This window comes from Syngnathus leptorhynchus, chromosome 7 (genome assembly GCF_054491065.1).
Source record: "Syngnathus leptorhynchus isolate UIUO chromosome 7, UIUO_Slep, whole genome shotgun sequence".
NCBI lineage: Eukaryota > Metazoa > Chordata > Actinopteri > Syngnathiformes > Syngnathidae > Syngnathus > Syngnathus leptorhynchus.
The window spans coordinates 1,505,570-1,532,699 of record NC_141201.1 but is presented as its reverse complement, the minus strand read 5'-3'; the positions used below and the strand labels follow the sequence as shown (position 1 = coordinate 1,532,699).

Below are 27,130 nucleotides of genomic sequence, written 5' to 3'. Positions count from 1 at the left end.
GATCACAAATTTGAATATTATCAATCATATGTGAGCAGTGTGCGATAATTATGATGACTAAACGAGCATGATTAATTTTAGGAATGTTCTCATCTGTAACTTTAACGGACACGTCAATACAGTGAGTTGTGCTTTGTGCATCTGTGGGTGAACGTTGAAAAGAAAAATCTTGCACCAAATTGTTGACTCGTCAATTTATTCTACATCCACAGTTGACCATAATACATCAGGAATAAGAAAAGTTTCCATGAGCTGCACCACACTGGCTTCTTCTCTCGTATTGCTTCACACCATCGGGACATGCGCACTCGCTGGACACTTCATTAGGCACACCTGCACCGGTTAGGAGTGAGACTCTAAAAGATCCATCATCTCAGTTTTAATCACCTAGCAATTCTTTTTTTATTTTTTATTATTATTATTATTTGCCGGTGGAACTGCAATAAATTGACCGCCACGTTTTGCATCAGAAGTATTTTTCGATGGGAGAGGTGTACCTAATAATGCGACCGGCAGTTGCAGAAGGAGATGCCTTTCGACTTTGGGTAGGCATACAATAAATTAATAAATTAACACACACATAAACGCACATACACACACGCGCGCGCGCGCGCGTACGGCTAGCAAATGCTTTTACAGTAGTAGCAATACCAGTGGTTCAACATCATGTCTACAAATACAGTACGTACGTGGTCCACCCCGCCATCATCATAATGTCACACACTAGCACGATCACAGTCTAACACGACACACGCACGCACGCACGCCTTCTCTGCTGGATTCTAAAATATCATTAGCGGCCATTTCGTTTTCCTTCAGTCTGTTGTTTTTTTTCACTTATGCTCGCTCTGCTCATGCAAATTGCTCTCTTGCCTGCTTTTTCATCGTTAAAAACAAGAAACAATCAAATGGAATGGGAAAAATTAATTCTCTTGGAAATAAAAATATCACCTAATTTTCATAAAATGATGACTTCAATCACATCGTGTCATTAAAACTACTTCATACAATATGCTTGCTTGGGAGATTTCAAAAGAAACACAACATATTAAAAAAATGTAAAAAATAGTAAAAATGGTAGAAAAATCATGAAAAGGCAAGTGAAGCGCTCGCAAAGTGGCCTCCAGTGAGAATCAAACACTTGGACTTGTCCCTGAAGGCGGCAAAAAGACCAATCAAAGGCAAATCAAATACTATACGAATAAGGCAAGTCAAACCAACAGACGGACGCCATGACTCGTAGAGTGGCCGACCATTTTCTTCCTTTGTCAGTATGGCTAAATTGTATGGCGGGGCAGCGGCCATCTTGGTAAGGTCAGTTTACGTGCAGCAACTGAGATGCCATTCGCTCCGAGCTTCAAATGCAAACTGAGGTCACCCACAAAATCGTTCACAGAGGAACCCTGAAGATCTCAGAACTAGAGTCTTTTAATCAGTCACGCGACACTGTTCGGGCTCCAAGTCACAATCCGAGATGTTGGATTTTCTTTTCAAAGTCTTCAAGAATCATTCCTCCTCGTGGAAGTCGGAATTAAATGAGCCATATAATGGGAAAGTGTTTTTTTTTTTTTTTTTAGAATTTTGCGTACATAACTAGTGGCGTCTCTACAACTTCCCACACATGAAGTGTGAAATCCAACAACCAAGTTGGTCAATTTTGCCCATTTGTGACAACACAAAGTTTCTCTGCTCGTGGCTTGGCGGCTGGGGCCGTGGCCAAGATCCTCCACTTTTGGACGGCGGGCGGGATGAGCGTGAGACAGGAGAACCCCCTCAAAACGGGCTCATTTCATAAAGAGTGTGAAAAGTGTAAACTTGCCTATTATCTATGATCCGTATTACCTGTTGATTCTAGCAGGGGCAGCTCTGAAAAAAATCGCTGAGTGGGCTGATCATTGGTCCATTGAAGTAGTGAGAGGACAGTCATAGGATACCCTAAATTATGGCTTCATTGTGGTCCTAACAGTCAAAGAGCGCTCTCTACTGGTCACATGTACTCAGTGTCAAGACTTGACCCCCTTGGCGGGCTCAGCAGACTGGCGCACGTCGGTCCACTCCTGCATAGTGTTCTGCAGCGCCTGAGTCTTCTCCTTGTCCACCAGCACGTAGTCCACCTTCTCGTCAGACGTCACCGACGACGTCGATGGCTGCCGAGCGACAATAAATAACGGCATATAAAACATACACACAGAAGCACAAGCAAAGGCAACGATGACTTTACCTTTCTGTGTGCGCAGGGCGAGCCGGGCTGGAAGTCGAGCGCCAGATAGTCCACATTGCCGCTCTTGCGAAGGGCCGGACTGCTGGTGCAGCTCACAGCCGGCGAGGTAGATGCTGGGTTTTGCTGTTGGGGGGGGGGAAATCATTACATCATAACATACATGATATATTTTTTGTCACAAGTTTGAAAATTGTCAATGTGCAAATTCGACGTCATCGTTCTGTCATGCGACTTCCTGGTTTAATCCCGCCCCCTGGGGGGGGCACTCACCATAGCCACGTAGTTCTCTTCGCTGTCCGCAGAGTCTGTGCTGGTGATGCTTTGCGTGGAGATGGGGCGACAACGCTGCGAGGACATGGAGTTCATGGCGGGCCTGTGGTCAAAGCCATTCCGTGTCAATATTTGCTTGTGTCGCATTGGCGTGTGTTTGCGACACTTAAATGCGACTCACATGGGCCGTGTCCAGGACATGGTGACCGGGCTCTTAAACGGCAGCTCGTCAATGAAGCTGTTGTTCTTCAGGTCCAGAGGTGTCGGCTTGGCTGCGGAAAACAAAAGGCGCGCAATTTCCAGCTGGCCCCGCACCATTTCAACCATTTCAAATTGTCGCTGGGAAATTGCTTTCGAAAATCATTTGCTCGATTCAGACAAGACCGAAAGCTCTTGGTCGAGGCCACTCACACTTCCTGTTGGGCTTGAGGTTGCGATTGATGGGCGGCGGCGTGACGTCACTGAGGCGGCCGGGCCGCTGGCACAGCGAAGCGGCGCTGCCCTTGCGGGCGGGCAGCGTGGCCGAGAAGCCCGGGAAGTCAAAGTGGTGCGGCCCGGGGCTCATGGGGATGTACACGTTCTTGGGACTGTCGGCCCGGGCGGCGCTCAGCGGCGACGAGCCGGGATTCATGGGCACGTAGTTGTCGTCCGAGGTGCCGCTGTCTGAGCGGGTCAGGGGGGTTCTGGTCCTCTGGAGTCGGTTACAGGTTGAATATGAGACTGCTGCAGGAAATACTCTGATTTTTCTTTTTTTTTTTTTGAAGAATTTTACCAGGTAGGAGCTAAAGCCGTCGTTAACCGACTCCACCGACTGGCCCGAGTTGTTGAAATGGATGGGACGCTGATGGCTGCTCGTTTCAAACGAAGAGCCTGAGAACAGAACAACAAAGTGCAGTGACTCTCCCCCTATTGGTTCTTTTCTTTTTAAATACACTAAGATGCCACAAGATGGTGCTAAAGCACAGGCTGAATGGTAAGGTTGAAAGGTGAAGCTACCTCTGTGCAATCTGATGTTCTCCACAGCGGGCAGCGTATTCCTTCTGGGGATGACCGACACGACGGCCGAAGCGTCGCCGTTCTGGCTCCCGAGCGAGTGCGGACTCCCCCATTGCCCGTCCGAGCCGGGCTTGGGCGGCCTGGGCGGGGGCGCGGCGCACGACGACTCGGAGCTGGAGGGCGTCAGCGAGTTGTGGTTCTTATCAAACGTCCGCGGTATTTGGTAGAAGGATCCGGGCGGCGTCGGGAGGTCGTAGTTGTCGGTGGGCCGTTCGGTGGCCAAGGTGTTGCAGGGAGTCTGGAAGGAGTACACCTCCTCGTTCTCCAGGTCCAGCTCGGACGGGCCGCCGTGGGCCTCGTAGCTCCGGGGAAGCACGTAGCAGGCCTCCTGAGGGGAGTCGTCGGGCGCGGCCGGCAGCTGCTGCTGCTTGCCGGGCTTGGGGAGGCTGTAGAAGCCGTGCAGCTGAGCGCCCATCCCGTTCAGGCAGTGCGAGAAGCCGTGCGACAGTTTTTGGACGGCCGAGTCGCTGCCCAGGAACACGTTGCCTCTGGTGGCCTGCGAGAAGCTGGCGCTCCTGCGACAGCAAAACAGAAACATCGATGACGACGTGCAAATGAGGTCAAGTCAACACTTTCAAATCTTGTAGTGGCACTGGCGTCCAGCAGAGTGTGCCACAAAGCCACCATAAAAAACAAAAAGCTGAAGTAGAAATGTGATGACTTATTTATGGCTGTTTTACAAGCTTCTTGCTGAGATGCTTTACAAATAAATAAAATAAAAAATAAATGAATGAATAAATAAATACACTATACACATCCACCTCTGTTTGCCCTTGAGCAGCGGCTAATTCCGACTCGGGGTCACCTTCAATCACGACGTTAACGATTTTCACGTAGGTCATCCGTCATTGAAAGACGATTAACATCGACGAAACGCTTTGCAGTCTGACGTGATGAAGGCAGGGGGAGGGGGAGGAGGATTTGATACCGATGAAATCATACAGCCAGCCAGCCAGTGATGGGGACATATGACTCACTGAGAAAAGGTTTCTTTTGTGCGCAAAGCTGATCAAATGGATGGCCAGGCTTTTATATTTCCAGCGACTCAGCAGATTTACGCCGAGGAGAGGGTTGCTGTGCCTTTGGCGTTGGTGGTGGTTGGAGGGAGGGAGGGAGGGAGGCAAACGTATAGCAAAGTGATGGATTGCAGCCTAGCCCTCATTGATCATCCGCTGCTCAGCGGCTTGTTGTTGTTCTTGTTGCTATTAACAAACACTTTCAACTTCTGGAAGCTGAGGCAGGCGCACGCTGATGGGAAAGACGAGGGGAAAATGTGCATTTGCGTCTAGTTAAAGCAGAGTAAAGAACAGTTGCTTTAACTGGTTTGGTGGTGTTGGTTTTTTTTTTTGTCAAATGTTAATGGCCATGTCTTTAATAAATCAACTTGAAATGAACAATATTAGCAATGATGCTAACACGGTTGTGTCCAGGCCGGTTTGCCACTGTGCACAAACAAATAGGACTTAAACAAACATTTACTGTTAATTTAATTCGCATTAAATGAAATCAATAAACAAGCAACATTAGCGCTGATGCTGGCCCGCTTGATCATTTGAGCGAATTGATGAAAATGAGTTGTAAACAAGCTGTATCCTCGGATGTTTCCAGCAGCAGAGAGGAGGAAGGGCGGCGAGCCTGTACGTTGACCCGGAAAACAGGAAGTGCGACCCTTACCGCGCGCTCTCCGTCTTCCTGCTCATGCACTGGTGCAGGAGGAGGTAGTCCTGCGGCGCGCTGTTGGACAGGGAGCTGAGGTGCGAGTGGCGCACGGGCACGTCAAAGGTGAACAGGACGGGCTGGCTGGAGTGGACGGGCGCCGACAACTTGCCAGCGACGGCGCTCAGGGGGGCCGCCGAGACATCTGCCCCGACGGAACGCGGCATATGCTGCAGCCGGACATCTGCTGAGAGGACACGGGACACGTTATTGATTGGGACATTGGAGGTGGCCTGGGCAAAATCTTTGGATTTTCAATCCATCCTATTGGCTTAACGATGGGATGGTTTAGGACATATCACAAATATTGGTCGGCGGAATTTTGTTTTGCCTCCAAACTATAATTGATCATTGTAAAACCATATTTGCAATGGCCGCACCCGTTGTTACAAACAGTTGATTCGTTGAGTAATAATCGACAGGATAGTCGATTTGTTTGTGACAGCCCTGAAACAACTGAAAAATCTATTTTTGTTTTGATTTCTGGTAGATGAACGTGATGATTTATTTACCAGTACACTCATTTCATTTTTTTGTACTGCTCATTACAATATATTCATTTATACTGTACAAAACGGAGTCAGTACAACAGTCGTAAGAATAAGACAAGGAATCAAGAAGAAGAATGAAAAGAGAAGGGCGTGAAGTTATCAGTTACGCTAGTGCACATGCTAGCAGTCGCACAATTAGCCTTTCCATCCATCCATCCATCCATCCATCCATCATTCTGGAGTGAAAGAAGAAGCAGCTAGCAAGAGGCACGGCCTGATGCGTGACATTTATGTGTCATGTTAGAGTGTGTTATGTTTTATTGGAGGCTCTGCTTTTGAGGCTTTGCGTGCCCTTGGTCTGATCAATAACCACGAGGGATGCGCCCCAAGGGAGGCAACAACACAACAACATCCTGATTTTTTTTTTCTTTTTTTGTTTGGGTGGCGGTGGGTGGGGCGGGGGCGGGGGGGGTCATGATCTGAGGCCCGCTTCGATCCTGCGTAGGCAACAAGGTCGCTGGTTTCTCCCCTGCCGTGCGACAAGCGAGATGGCTACATCAGAGCGCTGCGAATAGACTCTTTGGCCAAGCAAGCGGAGAACGACAAAGAGCAGGAGAAAGCGGGGCGGGTGGCAAGCTGATCCATCCACCCGAGGTTTGACTTCTTCATTTCTGCTTGGGTTGGAAAAAAGCAGGCCCGGTATTTCTTTGTCATCTCCAAAAATAACACATAGTGCACGCACAAAGATGCTGGATGAGTCAGACATATCAAAGAGGCGCTACTCTGCTTTGCTTTTCTTGTACAGTAGCCTCCCTTCCCAAAGACGTCTGTCTCAGAGGTCAAGCTACTCCTTTACAACCTTCCACATGAGTCACGATGACACACACGCACATGCTGTACATGCTGTGTGTGTGTGTTTATTCCAGTCAGACCAAAAGGTGATACTCTGAGGGCGGATGTGGAGGAGGCCAGTGGACAGCAGCCATCATGCATGCAGGGAACCCCCCCCCCCCGCCTCCCAGCGCAGTGATCCTCAATTACGCCATTGTTGTGAGTGATTCTACTCTCCTCCTCTCCCCGCAAAAAGCTTTTGTAAAAAGCTTTCATGCAACGTCGTGAGTCGGAGGCGCACTAACATGGGGAGATATATTGATCAGAGTCCCCACCCCTACTTCCCTCCCTCCCTCCCTCCCTCGCTCATGGGCGCCCTGCCCTGCCTGGCTGCCTGATTCAGTGCATGGAGGAGAGTGAGAGAGAGATGAAATTCATCTCTGGTCTAATTCCTGTTTTTTTTGCTTCATGCTTGAGGCTAATGGGTTTGGTGATGGATGCCGAGGCTGGGAAGCCATTCCATCGACTACCTTTGAGAAAAAAAAAGCTCAACAAGTAGAAGACCCAAATCAAATGCAAAAATCTTCAACGTTTTGCTTAGATGGCTTTGTGTCACAAATCAGCTGAACAAAACATGAAAAACAACTGAAAACGATCCCGCAGGGATTTAGGATGAAAATATTCACGTTTGACCACTAGGTAGCGCTATTTTCCCCCATTCAATGCATGCGGCAAGATTTTACACCGTTTACCTTTTACAACAAAATATAAGCATCTATTTTTACAAATTGGTAGAGTTGTACATAAGGGTAAAGAGTAATGAAAAAAAAATAAAATGAAAAATTTAATGCTGTACCTATATTGCCATGAGATTTTTCTTTTGAAAGCTGGGTGGGGGGAAACAACACATGGGTGGGTCAGCGAGTGCCCAAGTTCACAAGCTATTTTTCCCCAATTATGCGCCGTAATACAGTATACCAGCTAACTGGCTCATCTGCTCTTTGGACGTAATCTAATGGAGCGTCGTTGCTGGATCTCGGGAGGCCACGATTAGAAGCCAGCTGGTTCATCGAGGACAACCGAGGTCTTTGTCGCAGAGATGCTCATTTCCTTCCAGAACTGGAGGAAGATGTGAAATAATCTCATTTGAAAGGAGATGTATAAATAGAAGAGGAAGGGAGGAGAAAAAAAAAAAAAAAAGAAGCTAACTCCAGCGATGTGAATGAAAGCATTTGGGGAGGCTTTGAATTTTCTCAATGTTGCACAAATTGCAATCACGCTTGAGATGGCAGTCAAAGGCAGATAATGATCCAAGTACACCTTGGTAATCAGTTCATTCATCCAACTTTCTAGAAAGATGCGCTGACAGATTTATTTTTAGCACCAATTATTCATCAAAAATAAATGCCCCAACATGAAATAGTCTGGAAGACATCTTGATACATAAAACAAAATATATAATAATTGCATGTTATACAAAAGGTTACTAGATAAGGATCAGTATGCAATTCAAAGAAAAAGGAGTGGGTGAGCAATTTCCTTTATGCTTTCACAACCGGTTGCACTCGGAAGGGAGGGAAGAAAAAAAGGCCGCTGTCACTTTGGCAAATGAGTGGCAGCCAATTGTAGGAGGGACGTCAAGGTTAGCACACGCCTACACACACGCAAGTGGCATGGAGGAGGAATGTGTGAGGTCATGGGGGGGCGCTGATGTGAGCCATGTCAAGCTTGCAACTTGGATGTGATTCCTTGACCTTGTTGCGTTTTTGCTACCGCGTGACCAAGCTTAGCAGCCGTGGCGACTTTATCACATGACTTGACACGACGACACACGGGCACACTAAATTATTTGGAGGTTCATATGTAATCAAACGGCAGTCACATTTTAACTAAAGGAGAATAAAAAAAACCTTTTCAACAGGTGCAACAGCAGCAGCAGCAGCAGCAGCTTCCTCTGCAAGGCCAAATGTCCAAGCGTGTTGCGCAATCCTCCTTGTGTCACGTTTGACACAAGTCGGAACTGATAAATTGCGGCTATTTTTGACCTCCTGGCTGCGGCCGCCAAGTTAATACCAAATTAGGTTACGTTCTCACTGGCATTTGTTTATGAGCGGGATTGCACAAAAACAACTTTAGCCATTCCCATGATACTTTATATTTGGGTGAAGCACGGGTCAAGGAAATAATAGCCGCTTTGGTGAACGGTCCTTTAAATTCAACTTCCTTTCCAGCCATTTATCATCGTCTAAAAATCGTAAAACAGCTGAAGTCGAAAAGTCTATTTTTGTACACGGATAGGATGAAATCAAGAGGAGTTGATGTAAAACAAAGGAACGGCCTGTTCTGTAAAAAAAATAAATAAATAAATAAAAAATTGGTCAAATGTTCAGACGAGTAAGGGCGCTCAGAACAAAGACGGGAATTGACGAGACGATGCGCCTTTCATTAGATGAGTGAGTGGGGACGTGCTGGAGGTGCTTTCCCCCCGAGAAACACTTTGCAGCCAGCCGCTTCGCTGTCTGATAACACGGGGGCAACACGTTCCCCTCGTCGAATTGGGTGATGCTCGGCCACTCGGCGGCATCTGCAGCCTCATTTCAAAGCGCAGCGCAGCGGTGGGTGGGTGGCAGCAATGTTCATTTATACTCAATGGCCACATCAGACCTCCCAGCGGCTCAAAAAAAAAATAATCAATGGCAACATTTGCTACTTGGGGGAGGATCCGTTGATAAACAGTGAGCTGCTTCTACTTATATGGACCAAAGTGTGAGGAGAATTCCCAGAGGAGAAAACTAGAGTGGACCTAGAACATTTCCCTGAGCAACACCACATCTGAGATCATTTTTGCTTCATCTGTTGCTGTACAAAATCATGCTTTTGTGTCACAAAAGTAAGCATTTCCTCGAGGAACCCCGATCCCAAATCCATTTGACTGACATTCCTGATCTGAATCCGACTACGCAGCTTCCACGGAACTTGCTTGTTATTATTCTTATTAAAAGTGGGTGCTTATTCCACCACAAACCGCAGCGCTTCTTGAAAGCGGCGTCATATTTCACGGAAAACAAATGACAGTCAAAACAAACATTTCCTCAAAAGTGCTTCCAAACCAAATACACGTGTCGAAAAAAAGAAATGAAAGCTCATCATGATTCTTGCTGTGTGTGCCAGCATTTAAGGAACAAAGCCAGTTACGTAACAATGACTTGTTGTCATGCCTCCCCCCCACTGAGTCAACTCTTCCTCGCCATCCCACACAGAGAGCACCGACCGGCGAGCGTGGCCGACCTCCTCCTTCATCATCGGCCAACGTGACATCACGTCGGCCGCCGTCTCACGGTGACATACATCCTGCGTCGTGCACGACGACAACAACAACAACAACAACAACAACAACAGCAGCAGCAGCAGCAGCAGCAGCAGCAGTGAAGCAACATCTGCTCGTCTTGAATGAACTGACTTGACTTATTTTTTTTTGTGGTCCTGTGCCACAGTTTGTTTTTGCTCACAGAGGGACTTCCCCTGTCTGTTTGGTGTTTTGGCTGCAGCTGCGGAAAAAAGAAAAAAAAAAAATCTGCCAAAACTATCTGTTTGCTCGTCCTGTTTAGGAAGCAAACGAGTTAATAAACATGATTAAAGCAATTACTAGCATGATCAAATTCCACCTTAAATGACTTTTGGTGTTTTAAACCTTTGAGAGTCAAATTGTACACTAATAAAAGCCCCCCCCCCCTCCCACCGCAAGTGAACTCACTGAAGCATGTGCAATGACAGAAAACAGTTTCTCCCAAATGACACAACAACGCAACCTGCCATGACATTTCGCTTGCTTTGCGTGCTTTTCCACTGGTCAAAGAGAAACTGCCTAATTAATATGAATAGCAAAAATACATCATTAACATTCAGAAGACGTCAAGAGCAACAAAAAAACACGCAATGTTCCGATTTTTTTTTTGCTTAAGGGGGTACATTTCTGATTAGCGCTGGAGTGTAAACTAAAATTAAAATCCACCAAGCTCTTTCTGATAACCAGCCAATTTTTCGCTTCAAAATTGCTATGTTTACTTGTTTGGACATTGAATTTTCCTTGCACAACTAAAGTAAGTTAAAAGCAAGCGAGTTGATTTGACGCCCTTTTCAGAAAACCACAATCAACCGTCGAGCCAGGCGACAAACGGTTGCGAGTGGCGCTTGACTGATCAGTCGGGCGTTAAAATGCAAAGTACCAGACACAAGTATTTCAATGTCATGTAAATGTATAAAGAAAGAAATACATGTATAAATAAATAAATGGATAAATAAATATATGTATAATATATGTCCAAATAAATAGATAAAGGAATGAATCAATCAATCAATAAAGGCGCTAAAAGGCAGCGGAAGCAAAAGGCCCGTTACCGTGGTTGTTGTCGTCGGACTGGTTGAAGCCGCACAGCTGGCAAATGGCGCGCACCCACTTGTTCATCTCCTCCTCGGTCTCGGCCACCAGGTAGAAGGTGCGGTCCGAGGTCTTGATGTCGAAGACGAAGCTGTCCTGGAACTCCTTCCTCTTGAAAGTCAGGCCGGCGTCCACCTGCTCGCAGCAGTGCAGGTCGATGACCCGGATGGGCTTCTTGGAGTGGTCGTTCTTGTAGTACTCCAGCACGTCGGGGTCACCGCTCATGCGCCCGCTGCGCAGAATGAACCAGCGCTTCTTCCATGCCTGGCGGGGGGAGATAACATTTGGTGACGCAGCACTACCACCACTAGTGGAATTGACAAAAATGGCCACACATTGAGCACAAGACAGTCAGCAGCTGGACTTTGTTTGTGCTGTCAAACACTTTTGCTGTCAACACCATTCAAAAAAAAAAAAAAAAAAGGGTGTTTTTTGTGTGTGGCAGGTGTTTACGCCCACAAGGCCAACGTATTTCCTGTGCTGATATCCCTTCCACAGCTCAAAAACAGCAGGCAGGGCTCCACCGCCGTGACAGTTGTGCCCCCCCCCCACTTCCCCGGCGACCACAGCAGACACACGACACACACGCCGCACGTTTATTTACAGTCAAGTGTTGCTTTGAATGCCGTGACGGCACCGCAATCCAAAGAATGAGACTCGAAATATTCCTATCTTGAATCATCTTTCACCAGTGAAATAAATGGAAACGCTATCAATTTGTTACAAGCAACTCGTAAAAAAAAATTGTCATTTTATTTGAATTCAAATAATAGCACTCTACATTATTGTATCTCATTTTTAAGAATATGGAGTAATAACTTTTTTAGGCCGATGTCAATTGGAAGGATAAGCTAATTGATCATTTATTTATCAGCCGATTGGGTTAAAAAAAAATTGAAAATAAAATAAACTATAAAATAATAAAACAAATGTTGGTCTAATGCTTGGAAGAGTCAAGGAACTCATTCTACATAATGCCCTTGGTGACAAAGAATAGCGTCTTGCAAGAGGAAGAAGATAAACCAGGAAGAGCAAAGTGATGGGGGGGGCTTGTGGAGGATTTTGGACATCCGCCAGCAATGCACTTCCACCAGGCCGTGTCTGCTGACACACAGGATCCTGCAAGGGGCCCCCACTTTTAGCCCCACCCCCCAAACTGACACAATGCAGAACCCAGTGACAAGTCTTGTCACAGATGTTCCTCGGGAGAAATAAAGACTATCCTGCTTTCAGGCCAAATAAAGACACTTGACTGTCATGGAGATGTTGAGCTTCCTGTTGACCACAGTTCATGAGGGCTTTCCTGCTGACTCCAGCCCCCCCCCCCCCCCCCCCTTCCATCACGTCACTCAAAAAGTAAAGTGTACCTAATATAATGTCCAGTGAGGCTTTTTTGGCTAGTTTGAGTTCACTTCCCGCTCAACTTTGAAACCTCGAGGGGGTAACCTTAATATCGTTGCCGCACGCTTGAATGCACCCGTCGCTCGGACCGGGAAGCAGAAGAACGAACAAAGATAAGCGTCAGCGTGACCGTGACGCGCGTTCCGGCGCTTCTCCACACGGGGAGATGTTCATGAGAACTCAAAAAAGAAGCGGACGTGGGTTACCGATAAAAACTTATTTCCTAAGAAATGTGAACTTGCCAATTTTTTGAGAGGCCCACAAATTCGTTTCAGTCTTTCACTTTGACAAGTACAGTAGAAGCAAAATGACTGCAGCTCGGGCTAGATCTCCTTTCAAATGTTCCGTCTTTGAATTAAGTTCTGGAGCAGTGTCCTTCTTGCGAGAAAGAGGTCGGCACGCCCTGGCTCCGTTCCTCCGGCGTATTAACTTGGAGACATCTCCGGCCTTATCAAAGTCAATATCGTGAGATCACCACGGGAAACCGGTTCAAAACAGAAACCACTGACAAAGTGCAGGGCTCCATCGTATCCCGGATTATTTGTCCTACTTTCTCATGCGCTCTCCCGTCGGAAAACAATTCCCCAATAAAAAGTCACTCATGAAAGAATGCCGCACACACAATAGAGTGAGCTCAGCCAAGCCAACCCAGCGACCCGGCCGGGCCCGTCTGAGCCCATTGATCAGTGGAACTGTGGGAAGTGAGGCCCGCAGCTTCACAACTAGGCTAACCTCCCCCGTCTCTCCCACACGCGAGCCCCCCCCCCCAGCCCGGAACCCGTCTGATCCTCCCCACCGCCTTCAGGCGACGACACGGCTCGGCGAAGACACGCTGGCCTGGTTACCAACTGGGCTGCATCTCGGTGAGGCTGATAAACGAAAACACCCATCTCTGGCTGTCCGAAATAGCAACAAAGTCCGTTTGTCGATAAGCGGGCGTGTTTGTCTATTTTTAGCAGACGTGTATTGTGGGAAGATAAACAATGGCCGCAAATACTTTGCTGAAATAATACACGCACCATGCAAGTTTCCGGGAGACACACGACGGCGGCTTGCCAAGAAAAAAAAAGAAAATCAATCTTTCACATCCTGATCATCATTATTGCGCACATTATTTGGATTATTATGAGTATTAGCTTGGTGGTAGTTTTTTTTCCATCTTAAGCTTCAGTTCTCATAGCCACCTTAGCTCATATCCGTCCAGAGGTGGCAAAAATACTTAAAGAGGAAGTCTTGAATTAGTAATCTTGAAATTGGAAACAGTAATACGTGTCTCAGCAAAGGCCACAGATGTTTTTTAAAGTCAAGCGTTCCTCCTCTTACCGAGAAGTAATGCAAAGGACTGACAGATAATTGCTTCCAAGTGAAAAACAACAGAGTTGGGTTGAGTTGGTTTTTTTTTAACTTGGAAATGATACCTATGAAAATGAGAGCAGATTGAAATTGGACCTTATCCGACTTCAACTTTGACTTCAACTAACTCCACACTGAGCTCAGATTCCCTCAGAAATCGATAGAATTTCTACCCTGGCATGAAGAAATGAATCCCAGATGCTAAATGGCTAACTAGCTGCACTCAATGCTGTGCTGCACTTCCTCCATTTTTTTTTTCTCCCATCAAGTGGAAAAAGAATCATCAGCATCCAGTAGATTATATCTGCTTAAAAAAAATGTAACAAAACAATTTGTTTTCAGCTGAACTCATTCTTTAACTTTTCAAGAACATTTCATAAACAAAATGACACAGCGCAAAGCCTTGCCCGAGAACGACTCGGCATGATTACGTTCTGACATTTGAGTCCGAATCAATCGAACGATTAATATCGAAGACGTTTTTCTGCGCCCGACTGCGCTTCAGCGCCTGATTGAGAAGATTTACGAGGGCCGTGACCCCGTTTCAACACACAATAATTGATGTGACGCATGGCAAGTTCTCTTCAAGTAGCGCCAGTCACTGCCTCGGTCCTCCTTAAGGGAGACAAGAACCCGGCAAGAGTTAAGAGAATCTTCTCTGTGCCCTTGGAATGCGGGCTGCGTTGCGTGTGACCGCCGCTGATGACGACGGCGATTGTTGCTATCTGCGTCGTCCCGGCCCAACAAACAAGGCAGCCTTTATGTCATTTTTTTTTTTTAAAAACAATAATGCGCCGACGCGCTTGTTGGTTTGCACAGAGCAGAAGGCCGGAGAAACAAAAAGTCACACGCGTTGTTCTTGTAGAGGAGCGAAGCTGTGATGATGCAGCCCACGCACGCTGCCAGATTGCTGTAGTCTGCTAGCAATATCTTGGAGTTTTAGCACTCCGGTCAAACAAGACTCGGGGGGGGGGGGGTTGCGAGCCAGCGTTCGGCCCAAATCCAAAACCTGACGTGGTAATACATCGGGGCTGGAAATAAACGAGATGGAGTGCACCGACGGGTTCTGGTGTTTGTGCAGCTGTGTGTGTGTGTGTTGCGTGAGTGTGTGTGTGCGCTCGCTGCAGGTTATGAGTCCCCCCCCCAACCCCAACCCCCGTGTCCTCCTATTGTACAACGTGTTTGGTTTGGATGTTTGCTCATGCACGTTTGAAAACACGATGAGTGACGCGTATCAGCTCATTTGTTGAAACAGTTTGCCACACTAGTGGCACACACACACACGCACACATTTGCACACGCATGCACGCACGCTACTACAACAGACACACCCCGCCATAATTGTTTCGGACACAAGCGCCTCTGATGTCATCAGTGGGCCTGGCTGATGTGAAGTGGGGACTATTGCAAATAGGGAACACCTTGCACTACAATGTTTACAAACCTATTAAAAAAAAAAGTTTCAAACCAACTATGACCCCCAAAAAATATCAAATACATCTAAAAAACTGAATGGCTGTCATGTGATTTGATGTCAAAATAGCAACGTCAAGCAGTAATAGAATAGCCAACATTTATTAGCTTGGACTTTTTAATAACCACTCAGTAGGACAAAAATGTACGCATCCAACAAAGATCCTTGATATCTTCCACTAACGACCCGAGCTAAACTTAGAGCTTCCTTAACGTTTTAGTCGAGATGACACTTCAACATGATCTGTGGCATCATAGGGCGGGGAAAAAAAATCAATAAATAAATCACACATCATTTTATGTGGCACATAAAATCAAATGATGTGTCAACTTTCATGATGTGTGCTCAAATATGTAGCAGAATGTAAAATAGACCGTGCCGTCCCGCTGGTCCCTAATGGAGCTCCCTTTGCTTGAACCTACTCATCAGTTTACACAACAGCCAGCGAGCTCAAACCAAACACGAGCGGGGAAGTCGCACAGTTTACACAAGCTGGTGTCGTGAGAGACGTTAAGCAGACGGCGCCAACGGATGCCTCGCGTCTCTGGTTCTTCTCCAGTACCGTCCGAGCAGGTATCTCAAACAAAACAAAGAGCGGACGGACGTCGGATGTCCATCACAGTCACGTCAGCCATTCATCTATAGTGGCTTCATTCGTCAAAATCAATACCGCAATCCATTTAGCTAACCTAGCTAGGATGAGCTAAACTAGCCATTTTGGCTCTGCTAGCCTTCCAAAACATCATCTTCCTTTGATGCTACCTTCAAGAATTCCTCTGTGGTTTTGCTCCTCTAAGTGTGGACGGTATCTTCACGGCAGCTCTTAAAAACAACTTTTAAAGGCTCAAGTGTGCTGCTTATTAGCAGTGAAATTGCACTTTTGAACGAGTCAAGCGCGGCCTGCGGCTCTGCAGACAAAAGTGGGTCTTGAGTTTTTGCGTACAAACGTGCCTTCTGTTGGTCTGAGCCAGTCCACATAGACGTCATCTAGCGGTTCTGTCGTGCTACTGGCTTCCGTTATCATATGACTGTCATTCCATTGACCCGCTGACGTAGTTAAACTGGCTGGTCTTTACAAGAATTTCAAATAGTGATTTTTTTTTTTTTTCTTGTTATGAATTGAAACGCATGTTGAGATGCTGCCTGGATAAACATTGACTCCTGTGAGTGTTCTTCGCCAGAGGGCAGAGAGAAGAAAGAAATGGCAAAATATCCCTTCACAGTCTGAGGGAACATCTGCCGTTGTTTTGTATGCACCCAAAACAAGCTAGCGCTAGCAAACAGCCGCCACAACACGGAGTGATTATTGGATTTGTTTTAGGAAATACAATTAATCAAATAAATAAATAAATACTAACATCCCAAGTAAGACACATTTCAAAATCCAAATATAAAGCCCTCATCAGAATCCAACTGCCTGCCAATAAAAATGGAAGAAGGCAAATGTCAAAGCAGGAAACGACGAAGCGCTCCCGCCTGACCTCTGAGGGCAAGGACTTCCCAGAGCAGCCCCCCCCCCACGTGCAAAACAGCATCCTCGCTGGCATGAGCGGCAAACAGCTCTGCGCCTTCTTCCCTTGCACGAGGGCAGGAGAGCTATCCCGATAGCATCAGTCTGGAATGTAGCAATTCTTCAGCGTATGTGAACAGACACGTTTGAGCAACGGACAGGTGGGAAGGCGTTTTTTTTTTTTTTTTTTTTCCCCCCTTTCTTTTTCATCTTGACGTGGGAACAGGATTTGGAGTGTTTACGCGATGTCACTCGAATGATTCATGTGGTATTCGCAGACTGACGTGATTCATATTTACAGTGTACACAGCAGCTCCCGGCTGACTAACTGACTAACTACGTCAGGTAAATGAAAGAGAGGAAAATAGAATGCCTAAGGCATGGCAATTTTTACGTTGGTCATCACACAAAAAAAAAAAATACATTCGCACACGAATGCTCTGAGCTCTGCCTAGCAACGCGTGATGACGAAAACATGAGGTCACCACATAGAAGAAGCTTGCTGTGCCTGTTCTTATCGTTTTCTCGGTATGCGGTTGAAACTGCTCGGACAAAAGTAGTGAGACATTCGCAGACCCAAAAAAATATATCAAATTGAATGATTGCAGGGGTGTGTATATACTTTTGTTTCCCCAACATGACATTTATGCACCTTGATGAGCAAACCTGAGTTGCTCCGATGACAACGATATTTCAAGCAAGGGGGAGGCAGCATAGTTTGCTGACTCATGGAGCGTTTGTGCGCCGTGGAACGAGTGAGTCACCGCCGCCGAGCGTTAATCCCATTGGTAAACAATTAGGAAACATCCCGGAGAGCCTCGCTCCCGCGTAAACACGTCGACCTCCCTCGGCCCCGCCCCCCCCCCAAAGCAACGGTTGACTTTGCATACCATTTGCATGCCTGACCTGTTTTTACCTCTTCCGTCACCTGTCACGAGACAAAGCCTCAAAACCAACGGGTCTCCAATTGAGGATCCGGGAAGTTACACACACACATTGTAATCTGACAGGTACAACACAAACAAGTCAACAATGAGGAATAGTATTTGCTGTGTACAACAGACTCTTGTTTGTTTATGCTTCATTAGCTAGCTGTTACGCGTTAAGTTAGCAGGTCAGGCTAAACGTTTTGCGTTCTGTACTGTATGTCAAGATAAGGACAGTGCTTAAAAAGTGTAGCGCACGTGTTTACAAGGGTTTACGTGTTCAGGATCTTAGTCCTTGAGGAAAATATTGTCTCTTCAGTTTGGAACCCTGGCGCCAAACAAAACCCAAAAGTCAACATTTCAACAAGAAGCAACTGATTAACACACTGTGGCGGTGTCCGGATTAGGGAGGATTTCACGGTTGGGTGGGATGGACGGCTGGATGGGGGGGGGGGGGGTTAAACTTGGGACACCCTGTCCATTGTTGGGAAAATGAGACAACACTCGTTCCGATGCTACGAAAGGCCTCCGGCGCTATCCGAGACAGCGTGGCGCAAAAAGACTGGCTTAAGCCGAGGCTTCGGCAACAAATCAATTGCTTGTCAACTCTTTTCATGATGTGTGATATCAAATTAGTTTTTTTCCATAAACAAACGAGAAAAATATTCCACAAGTCCCACTCAGATCAGGGTAGATGATTTGTTTGATATCCTGCGTCCATATCGAACAAAAACTGCCGTTAGCGCTGACATAACTGACAATTGTTTACTGATAGCTCTCGCAATTTCATGAATGACCGCTTGATTTTTGACGGGGTGTTTTTTCGAAAACCTCCCTGTTTTTTTCCTCTTCATTGTTACCCACCAAAAATGTTTTTGGTACACTAACCTATCGTATAAAAGATCACAAGGACTTACTTGGTGCATTCTTTCCAGTGAGCGCAAACATTTCCAGACAGACCAAATAGCTTATTGATTAGCGGAGAGAACGACGGGGCCGTGCGCCACGACCCAAATGTCACCTCGGTCAGCTGACAGCAATCGCGGCGCGTAAAATAGTCCCGATTGTTCCCCCGCTCTTGACTTTAAGAGGAAGGAATTCCAAACGCTTGGATGATTGTGTCCACGTGTTTGCTTGTTGTGGACATCTCATGACACGGATGCCGTGCGCCCGCCCTGCCGAGGTGGCGAAAATACTAGGCCAGAAATATAGAACAAATTAAATATGGCAGTAATGGAGTATTTGTACACAAAACCCAAAGTATTTACCCGTGTCCTATCGGTAACCTCGATACGTCACCATTGTCCTAAACTGAGGACACCTTAACGACCTGAGACCCACCCGCAATGCTCCACGAGCCACTTTTGGGCCCGAGCCACGTGTTGAGAACCGCTGTCTTATTAGATGTGGATGGGAGTGGAGATGTGATTGTATTCTCACTCGCCTCGCTCTTGTTTGGACAGAAGAGCTTCTTCCTAAGTACAATCGCGGCAGCAGCTGCTCCGCGGTGGTCTCTGTGTAAACACGCCAAAGACAATGGTGGAAGAAGACATTCTCCGATGCTTTTCCCAGATGATGATACACGCGGCGGGGATGACATCACAGTAAAGCCGAAGCGAACACCTCGCGTAAACAAACGACAGCTGTATTTATAGATTGGCTCATGCTTTGATAAATCCTATTATGTGAGTGGCGGCTGCCTCGTGCTCCACGGGTGACCCCGCCCCGACTCCCGGCCGGGCTTACGGGAGCTTTATCGGGCCACTCAAGGAGAGAGCCCCGACCGTTGCGATGACACGGACAAGATGGAAACGACTGGCATCAGACGTGACCTCATGGTGATTGGATGAGTGCGAGAGGCATTTCGTGGGGAACGTAGACAGCTGCAGGCGCGTACACGTCATATGACCGAGCGCTCCCTCCCCCCGCCACTCCAATCTGGGTGGCCGTCTGTGTGAAATTTGCATGTTTATAGCACTAAAACAAAAAAAAGCTACTGATTGCGCGTCTCGGTATTCCTGCGGGGACGTGTAAAGTGGACCAGATGTTTTGGGGGATGCACCTGCTACCACTCGAAATACACTCAGAGGGGTCAAAACACTAAATGACTGCATCACATCGAATGATATCAACCATTTCCAAACAAGATCGAGCTTTTGTGATTGGAAAATGTTCATGACACACCACTAAATCAAAATATCACAAAAGGGGATAAATGGGTCAATGATGTACTTCATTAGGGCTTGTATCTAAAAGAAAACTGAAAAACATTGCATTGTTGTGTCTGTCACTATGCATCAGTGACAGCCATATTAGCAGAAATACAATATTGGGTCATTTCTGGGTAATTTCCTGTGACACATTGATTGTGACTTACTAAACACCACCACTACTACTACTAGTAGTAGTAGTAGTAGTAGCATCTCATTTTGTCCGTCACGTTGCTTGCGTAGATAGATGAAGATTAAATATTTGCAATAGTTCAATCTTTCGGGGACCAATTACGTGAAATTTGATCATTTCCTGTGACACACCTGCCATGGCATAGTGGTGGTTAAGAACCAACGATGCAGCAGCATAGGCTAAGCATTATTTGTACTATATACATAAATCCAGCAGATTACGGTGCTATTTGCTCTCCTCCAACCACCTTTTAATGTTTCCCCGAGGGTGTCAATTTATGAAATAGTATAAGACACGTTTTAATAGAGTACCGGCTACTATTCGGAAGAAGCACTCACGTATCTCCGCAGTTTCCTCTCTGGTGGCGACTTCCTCAGCCAGCCTTGGAGGATGACTTCCCCGCCGCTCATCTTGCCGACAACAAGCCCCGTTCGTCCGTCCGGTCGTCCGTCCGTCCGTTCCCAACAGGCGGCTGGCTACACACGCAGGACGCCCCCGGTCGGCGTGCAACTCTTCCCCATCCAAGCCAAGGCGGGATAATTAGAACCAGAGCCGGGGGGGAAGAAAGTCAGAGAGGGGGCGTCTGGCGGTCCTGGTGGGGTAGATGTTATCGGACGAACCTGGTCTGCTCCTCCGCGGAGAAACTCGACTGATGCGGACCAGCGTCACGGGGCAGTTGCGGACGCTTGTTTTGTAACTCGACAACCACGCCCACGGCCGGCTCGCAGAGGGATGGCCAGCCATCGGGAAGCTACAATATTATTTTAAAAACTAGTATAAATTCTTTACATGTTTTAAAACAAAACCCCGAAGATAAAATACTTGGCGGAAGTTGACAAATAAGTAACACGCATTCAATAGTCTCGTAGTCAAACGTCCCACCGTTGGATTGGACGAAGAAACAGCACCACCCTGAGGCGTTTTGAAGTAATTACATGCATTAGAACTTTAACTCGGAAGAAATGGATGGATGGACTTACCACAGTTGCAGCAGTCTGGAAAAGGTGTAGGAATCATCACATTTCGCTGAAAAATGATTTCTCTTCCATCGATTAGTACAGTACAGTTCCATGTAAAAGTCAGTAAAAACTCATCATAGGTTGAATAAATGAGGAGAAATGTATCCATTTAATAATATTCATTCAAATGAGACTACAGCAGACAAGAATGTGAAAATCTGGGGAAAGGAATGACATCTTTGATGTTGTCTACTCCCAGAATGCATTGCAGATATCGCTCGAACCCCATTCCGAAGCCACCGTGAGGGACGGAGCCAAATCGCCTCAAATCCAAATACCTGAAAATCAATTTATTCCCATTGGATCATGTGGTCATTTACATCAAAATGTCCTTTATGAACGGAAGCAATAAATATATATATATTTTTTTACCAGTCGTAGGTGTCTTCTAATCCGACCCTGAGAAGAAAAAAATAATAATTTAACCCTTCATGGAGAACTTACTTTAAGATATATTATTATTTAGAGATGTGTTCCTTGGCTCAAAAAAAGCTTGAGGGGAAAAACTGATCTACCACCCAAATGAAAGGGGTGCGAAGGTGAGCTTACTCTTCCAGACGAGCCCTCAGTAGGTCCAGCCTCTCCTCTCTCAGCGAGCCCCCGCACAGCTCCCCGACGCCAGGCACCAGAAGGTCCACGGCGGCCGCCTGCGCACCACAGCGCCACGTTACAAATCGGCTGGCTCAACCTGGGCCGGTTTGAACCCACCGTGTGCTGGGGACGATCCAGGTTGTCTCTGGTGTAGAACGGCTTGAGCCGGTATGGATAATCAATGACAAAGAGCGGACGCGTGCCGCAGTGTTTCACCAGATACTTCTCGTGCTCCGTGTGAAGGTCGGAGCCCCACTGAGAAGCCAAACCAGCGCAGGTCAAGGTTACTGCTCGGGCGGCTGAGATATTTAGGAGATCATACGCACGTTTGTGGGGAAGGCGAACGTCTGCGAGCTTTGCTTAAGGATTTCTATTGCCTCACTGTAGGTCATCCTGGAAGTACAGTAGATGGACTTTTATTTAGCGCTTATAAAAAAAAAAATAAAAAAAAAGACCCGAGCCAAAGAGCGCAAAATCCCATCAAATGAACTCAACTGTATTTATCGAGCCTTTAAAAACGACTTACACGTGGAATTTCTCCTTCAGCATGGCCTCCAACGCATCCTTTCCGCACGTCGGAGATACAGAAAGCCGAGTGAGACGATTGGCCAACCGGTTACCGGGCAGGACAGGAGTTGGAGAAGCGAAGCGGCTCACTCACCCTGTGTCCTGGTGTCACATGCTTATGGAACAAGTCCACGTCTTGAGCGCAGCGCTCCAACACGTGCTCGGTGGTCCGTTTGAACATGTCCTCCATGACCTGAGGAGGAGGGGTGCATAAAAAGTCAGACCATGTCAAATGGGCCAACTTTCAGTGGCGGAGCGTCATTTTTTTTCTTCTCCCACCTTGCTTAGTTACAAATTATTGCACAATATTGAGACTGGACCGCTGGCGGCCAATCAGAGTGCCCATTAAATAAATTTTAAGAAAATGACATTTATTTATTTATAATTTATTTTTCTTACAATATTATGATTATCTTTCAACATCGTACGAGGACGGGCGCACCTCCATGAGGTCCTCGAGGGAGCGCGTAAAGGCCAACTCCGCCTCCACCATGTAAAACTCCGCCAGATGACGTCGGCTCTGGGAGTTCTCGGCGCGAAATGTCGGCCCGAATGTGTAGACTCTGGAAAATGACCTGCAGGCATAACCACGGAGAGATACACTTGACGATGCGCACTGTGTGTGTGTGCAGAAGCTCATCTTTTGCCTCAAGGCACAAACTTCAAAGCAATTCCACGGGCGAAGATTCTAAAAAAAAAAAAAAAACCTGAATAAAATGACATCTCACCCTGCCATGACCTCCAAATGGAGCTGCCCGGACACGGTCAAGTAGGCCGGAACCGAGAAGAAATTCTCATCCTTGCTGTTCTGCGGCCAGGAATGCTGCAGAGAAACACATTGGCCGGCCACTTTATTAGGTACAGCGCTCTGTTGACATCCAACACAAAATCTTTGGAGACAACCATAGTGCAACGTTCTCGCAATGTTGTGGATTTTCTCCATACATGGATGACCGCACCATTAAGTTATGGCGCCACCTCGTGGTGGTCCTCTGTAAATTATAGTTCATGAACGTGTCCATCATTTGTTCCAAATTGGAGGACATAAAAAATAGAGATCTGAACAATTGTGGGGAAACAAATATGAAATGTCAAGAGTATGCGGCGAAAGCCTCGTAACGCACTCTCACCTCAACGCCAAAGAGCTCGCCGGCCCCCTCGCAGTCGTTGGAGGTGATGATCGGCGTGTGAATGTGCACAAAGCCATTTTCCTGGAAAACAGGAAAGCCAAGCAAGCGTCGGTCGGGGTCTGACTTGGCAAAACTCTCCGCTGACTTGACCTCACCTTGAAATAGGAGTGAACGGCCGAAGTGGCCTCGCCGCGTATCCTCAGCAGGGAGCCGAAGGCGTTTGTTCTGGCGCGGAGGTGAGGGAACTGGCGGATGTACTCCAGCTTGTGGCGCTCTTTGATTTTAAACGGGAAATCCTGTGAACAAGAACAAGGGTTGACGAGTTGTGAAGCATGACAACACAAAAAAAAGGAACAAAGAAATACTGGAGCCACAAGAACAAGAAAGAATCACAGATTGAGGTCAGAATACCATCAGATATTTTTTTGGTGATAGAAAGTCTTGCGTTTGAAAGATTCCAGGTCATTTCATTCTTGAAGATATGGAAAAAAAGGACTTTTAATCTCTTAAAAACACAACTTCAATCTTGATGAAAAGCAATTGAAGTTTGCAAAAGCAAGAACCTATTCTTGAAAAGTTTTAATATCCAAAAGATATCTAATTTCTCATTTGGAAAACACACAACTGGTTTCTCATATTTTTCTTTTCCTTTTTGGGTGCTCACCAAAGGGTTACATTGTCCAACCAAGTCGATGTGCTCCGCTTGCAGCTCCACGGGCTGTTTGGGGTGCAGACTTCTCTTCAGAATCCCTCGGACCTCAACGGCGCTCCCGAATGTGAGGAGCCTTAAATTGAAAAAAAAAAAAAAGAGATTAGCACGTGATCGGGAAAGTTTTAAGGTAAGACCCATATATTTTGTCGAAACAAAAGACTATGAAAAATAGACTGGAAAAACAAACAAACACAGAAATCCTTACGGATGGATCAGCTCAGGGCTGCCGACGATCTGCAGCGACTGCAGACAGCTACCGTCGTTGACATCCAGGAATAAATTTGCCTTCTGCGATCTGACGGAGCGAACCCAACCCTGACAACAACAACAACAAAAAAAAGCTTGGTGTTATTTGTACATCCACAACTCAATGCAACATTCAAGTGAACTACCCGGACAAGATGTGATCATGCACCCATTCCCAGAAATGTAGAAAGACAAGCACACAGGACGATATTGAACGTTACCTGTACTTGGACGTTTGCTTCCAAGTCAGTGCCTGAAATTGCTTCAGCGACTCGAAGCTTCCTCGGCGCCTTTTTGCAGAAATGTCTCAGAGTTTTTAGCAAAACTCTACGAGAGACAGAAGCAACATAACACGTTTGTGCGGCAGTCCGAAACATCTTACTAACATCACGACTTCTAAACCATTAAAGCATACGTGGTGCTAATTTTTTAAGACATAAAACCATTAATTTGACGGTGATTGAAGTATCAACCGGCTTGCTTGGCTTTCACATGACATTCACTTTAGTTACGCTGTTTTGCTTCCTGGTTGTGTCTTCTGCCATTGGTCCTATGAAATGACGTATGACAATAAGTATCCAATCAGATTAAAGACTGTCACAGCGGGTTATTAACGTGCTCATGGGAGTTGTAGTTTTCTTTTCAATTCTCAAAATGCACCTTTTTGTTCATTCGTGAAATGTAATAAGACTAGAACACGTTTCTTTCTTTTTATGTTCATCATCCACTTAAACATATGAGAATAAACACATTTTTATTTGCTTAAGTTTTTTTTTTTTTTTTTGCGATTGTAACATGCGTTACAAGTTGTTGTAACGTGTTGGTGAGAAAACAATCATCCACATCCAAGTCTACTCAGGTCGGACACGAACTGCATCCCCCCCCCCATTCTGCAGAGTATTGAAACCGTCTCCCATCTGCAGGAAAGTGCTCTTGAAATTAATCTGGCGTGATGAATGAATCGTCAGCGTCAGGTCCATTTGCGCTAAAAGCCCGCTCATTCACCGCCCGCCGTGACACCGGGCTCCCGCCCGCCCGCCCGACCGACCGCCCATGGGTGCCGTACATCAGGATGCCAGCTTTGGAATAAGATGCCAGGGACAATTATTCATTCACCTGGCCATCAGCCTGACGGAGCCTGGTGGTCTGAGAGAGATGCGACAGGCCGGCTGCGTGCAACCTCGGTCTGCCACCTGACACATCATCATTAAAAGCTTACCGTGATGCATGGCTGATATTAATAATCTTCATCTTGGAGATGGGAGCAATTATGCACACGCGCTCATCTTAATGGGGAAAGCGGAACAATTTAATTCTCCTTGGTGATTCACTGACAAGAGAGTGGAACGCTAACTGAGGGCATTTGTCAGAAATGTCATTATTTTCTAGCACCAGAATAGAAGCTTGAAAAGAAAAATTAAAAAAAAGAAATAAAAACAATCCTGCACGTTTGTTGGGGTATACAAAATCAAAACTACAAGCAAATTAATTTGCAGTAAATAGAAACATCGAATTGATGAAATACTGAACGTAATAAAAAAAATACTGTAATAAAACAAAATGTTTTTTTGATAAATAAAAGAATAGAATTCATGTGTGCAGTTGAACTACTACTGTGACTGTACCACAAGATGACGCTGTAGCTCCAAATGACAAAAAAACGTGATAAATTAAAGTTTCTTCTGCTTGCGCTTGTAAATTTATGATTAAGATTTAAGATTTATTTTTTGTGTTCAACTGAGACCGGCCGTCCCTCCTGGACCTTATGACGACACTTTCTTATTTATTTCTTCTTTTTTTTTTTACCTCGTGTAGTGTACCTATTGAAGTGTCCATGAGGTGTACCTAATAACAGGCCACTTGATTCGGGAAAAATCATGGTTGACGCTTAAATGAAAGTGAAAAGTGCCACACCCGCCCTCACCCCCACTTTCTGATTGGCTGCTTCATCTGTGACGTCACACGGACACTCATTAGGTCCACACTTAATAACAGGCCATTGCATTTGTAAATGTGGGCAAAAGCGTGAAAAATATTCAAGTATGAAACTCAATATCTGCTGTGTCGGTGACAAGTCTGAACAAGGAACCAGGCGAGATTTCTATTTGAATTGAGCTTTCTCGTTTACCGTAGGCACACCAGTTCATTTTCAGGGCAACGTCACGTGATTCTTCTCCCACATATAAGCGACACACGTGAAGCCCATCAAACATCCCAAAGCTGGAGGTTTGTCATCCAAGCACTTATCTTGGAGGACGGGAGCTGGCCTCCTCCTCCTCCTCCAAATATTGCGCATTCCCAAACAGAGGCCGGCCATTGATTTTATGCGGCACGGCTCGTTAAGTGCTGATTAGGCCGTTATAGCGGTATGATTTCAGGGAACGGCTCATGTGACAGGCCAGCAGACGCGAGTCGAGCGGAACTAACCGCCGCCATCTTCCCTCAAAGTCACCGGGGATGGCGCGGCCCCTCGACTCTGACTCGACAATGTTGGCCGGAACCCTTACAAGCAGTTATTCTGCCTAAATTCATTTCATTCGTTCCCTTCAGTTGTATTTCACTTTTTATTCCTTTACAAATGGGAATCATAGAATTGGGTTTGATTCCAAAAGAGCCAAGCATATTGATTTGAACCTAATTCAAATCTTGAAATCTTTCTTGATCTGAGCCATATATATTTGAAGCATCGACAGTCCTGATGAGTTCATCTTTATGTATGGAAAATGACAAGTAAGTCATTCAATCACACACCATATAGAATTGAATCATAATCAC

The 27,130-nt window shown here is 46.2% G+C and overlaps 2 protein-coding genes across 3 annotated transcripts; both read right to left on the bottom strand.

Moving 5' to 3' along the window:
* Positions 1-191: 191 nt before the first annotated feature.
* On the bottom strand, positions 192-20,828 carry gab2 (GRB2-associated binding protein 2). Of its 2 annotated transcripts, none has more exons than XM_085917062.1 (10): positions 20,429-20,828; positions 10,984-11,287; positions 5,222-5,450; positions 3,488-4,062; positions 3,264-3,361; positions 2,903-3,182; positions 2,673-2,763; positions 2,492-2,594; positions 2,222-2,344; positions 192-2,147 (listed from the first exon to the last, which is right to left on the bottom strand). In XM_085917062.1, exons 1-10 carry the CDS (start codon positions 20,498-20,500, stop codon positions 2,004-2,006), a joined length of 2,019 nt encoding a protein of 672 aa, XP_085773188.1. In that variant the 5' UTR covers positions 20,501-20,828; the 3' UTR covers positions 192-2,003. The 2 variants fall into 2 exon arrangements, with proteins under 2 accessions (XP_085773188.1, XP_085773189.1); XM_085917063.1 differs by having other exon boundaries at positions 5,222-5,447.
* Positions 20,829-21,198: 370 nt separating this feature from the next.
* On the bottom strand, positions 21,199-24,886 carry nars2 (asparaginyl-tRNA synthetase 2, mitochondrial). Its single transcript, XM_085916418.1, has 14 exons — positions 24,577-24,886; positions 24,315-24,424; positions 24,062-24,182; positions 23,553-23,693; positions 23,398-23,478; positions 22,996-23,090; positions 22,710-22,842; positions 22,362-22,460; positions 22,227-22,264; positions 22,027-22,093; positions 21,818-21,955; positions 21,659-21,756; positions 21,482-21,508; positions 21,199-21,387 (listed from the first exon to the last, which is right to left on the bottom strand). Exons 1-14 carry the CDS (start codon positions 24,730-24,732, stop codon positions 21,243-21,245), a joined length of 1,449 nt encoding a protein of 482 aa, XP_085772544.1. The 5' UTR covers positions 24,733-24,886; the 3' UTR covers positions 21,199-21,242.
* Positions 24,887-27,130: the final 2,244 nt, after the last annotated feature.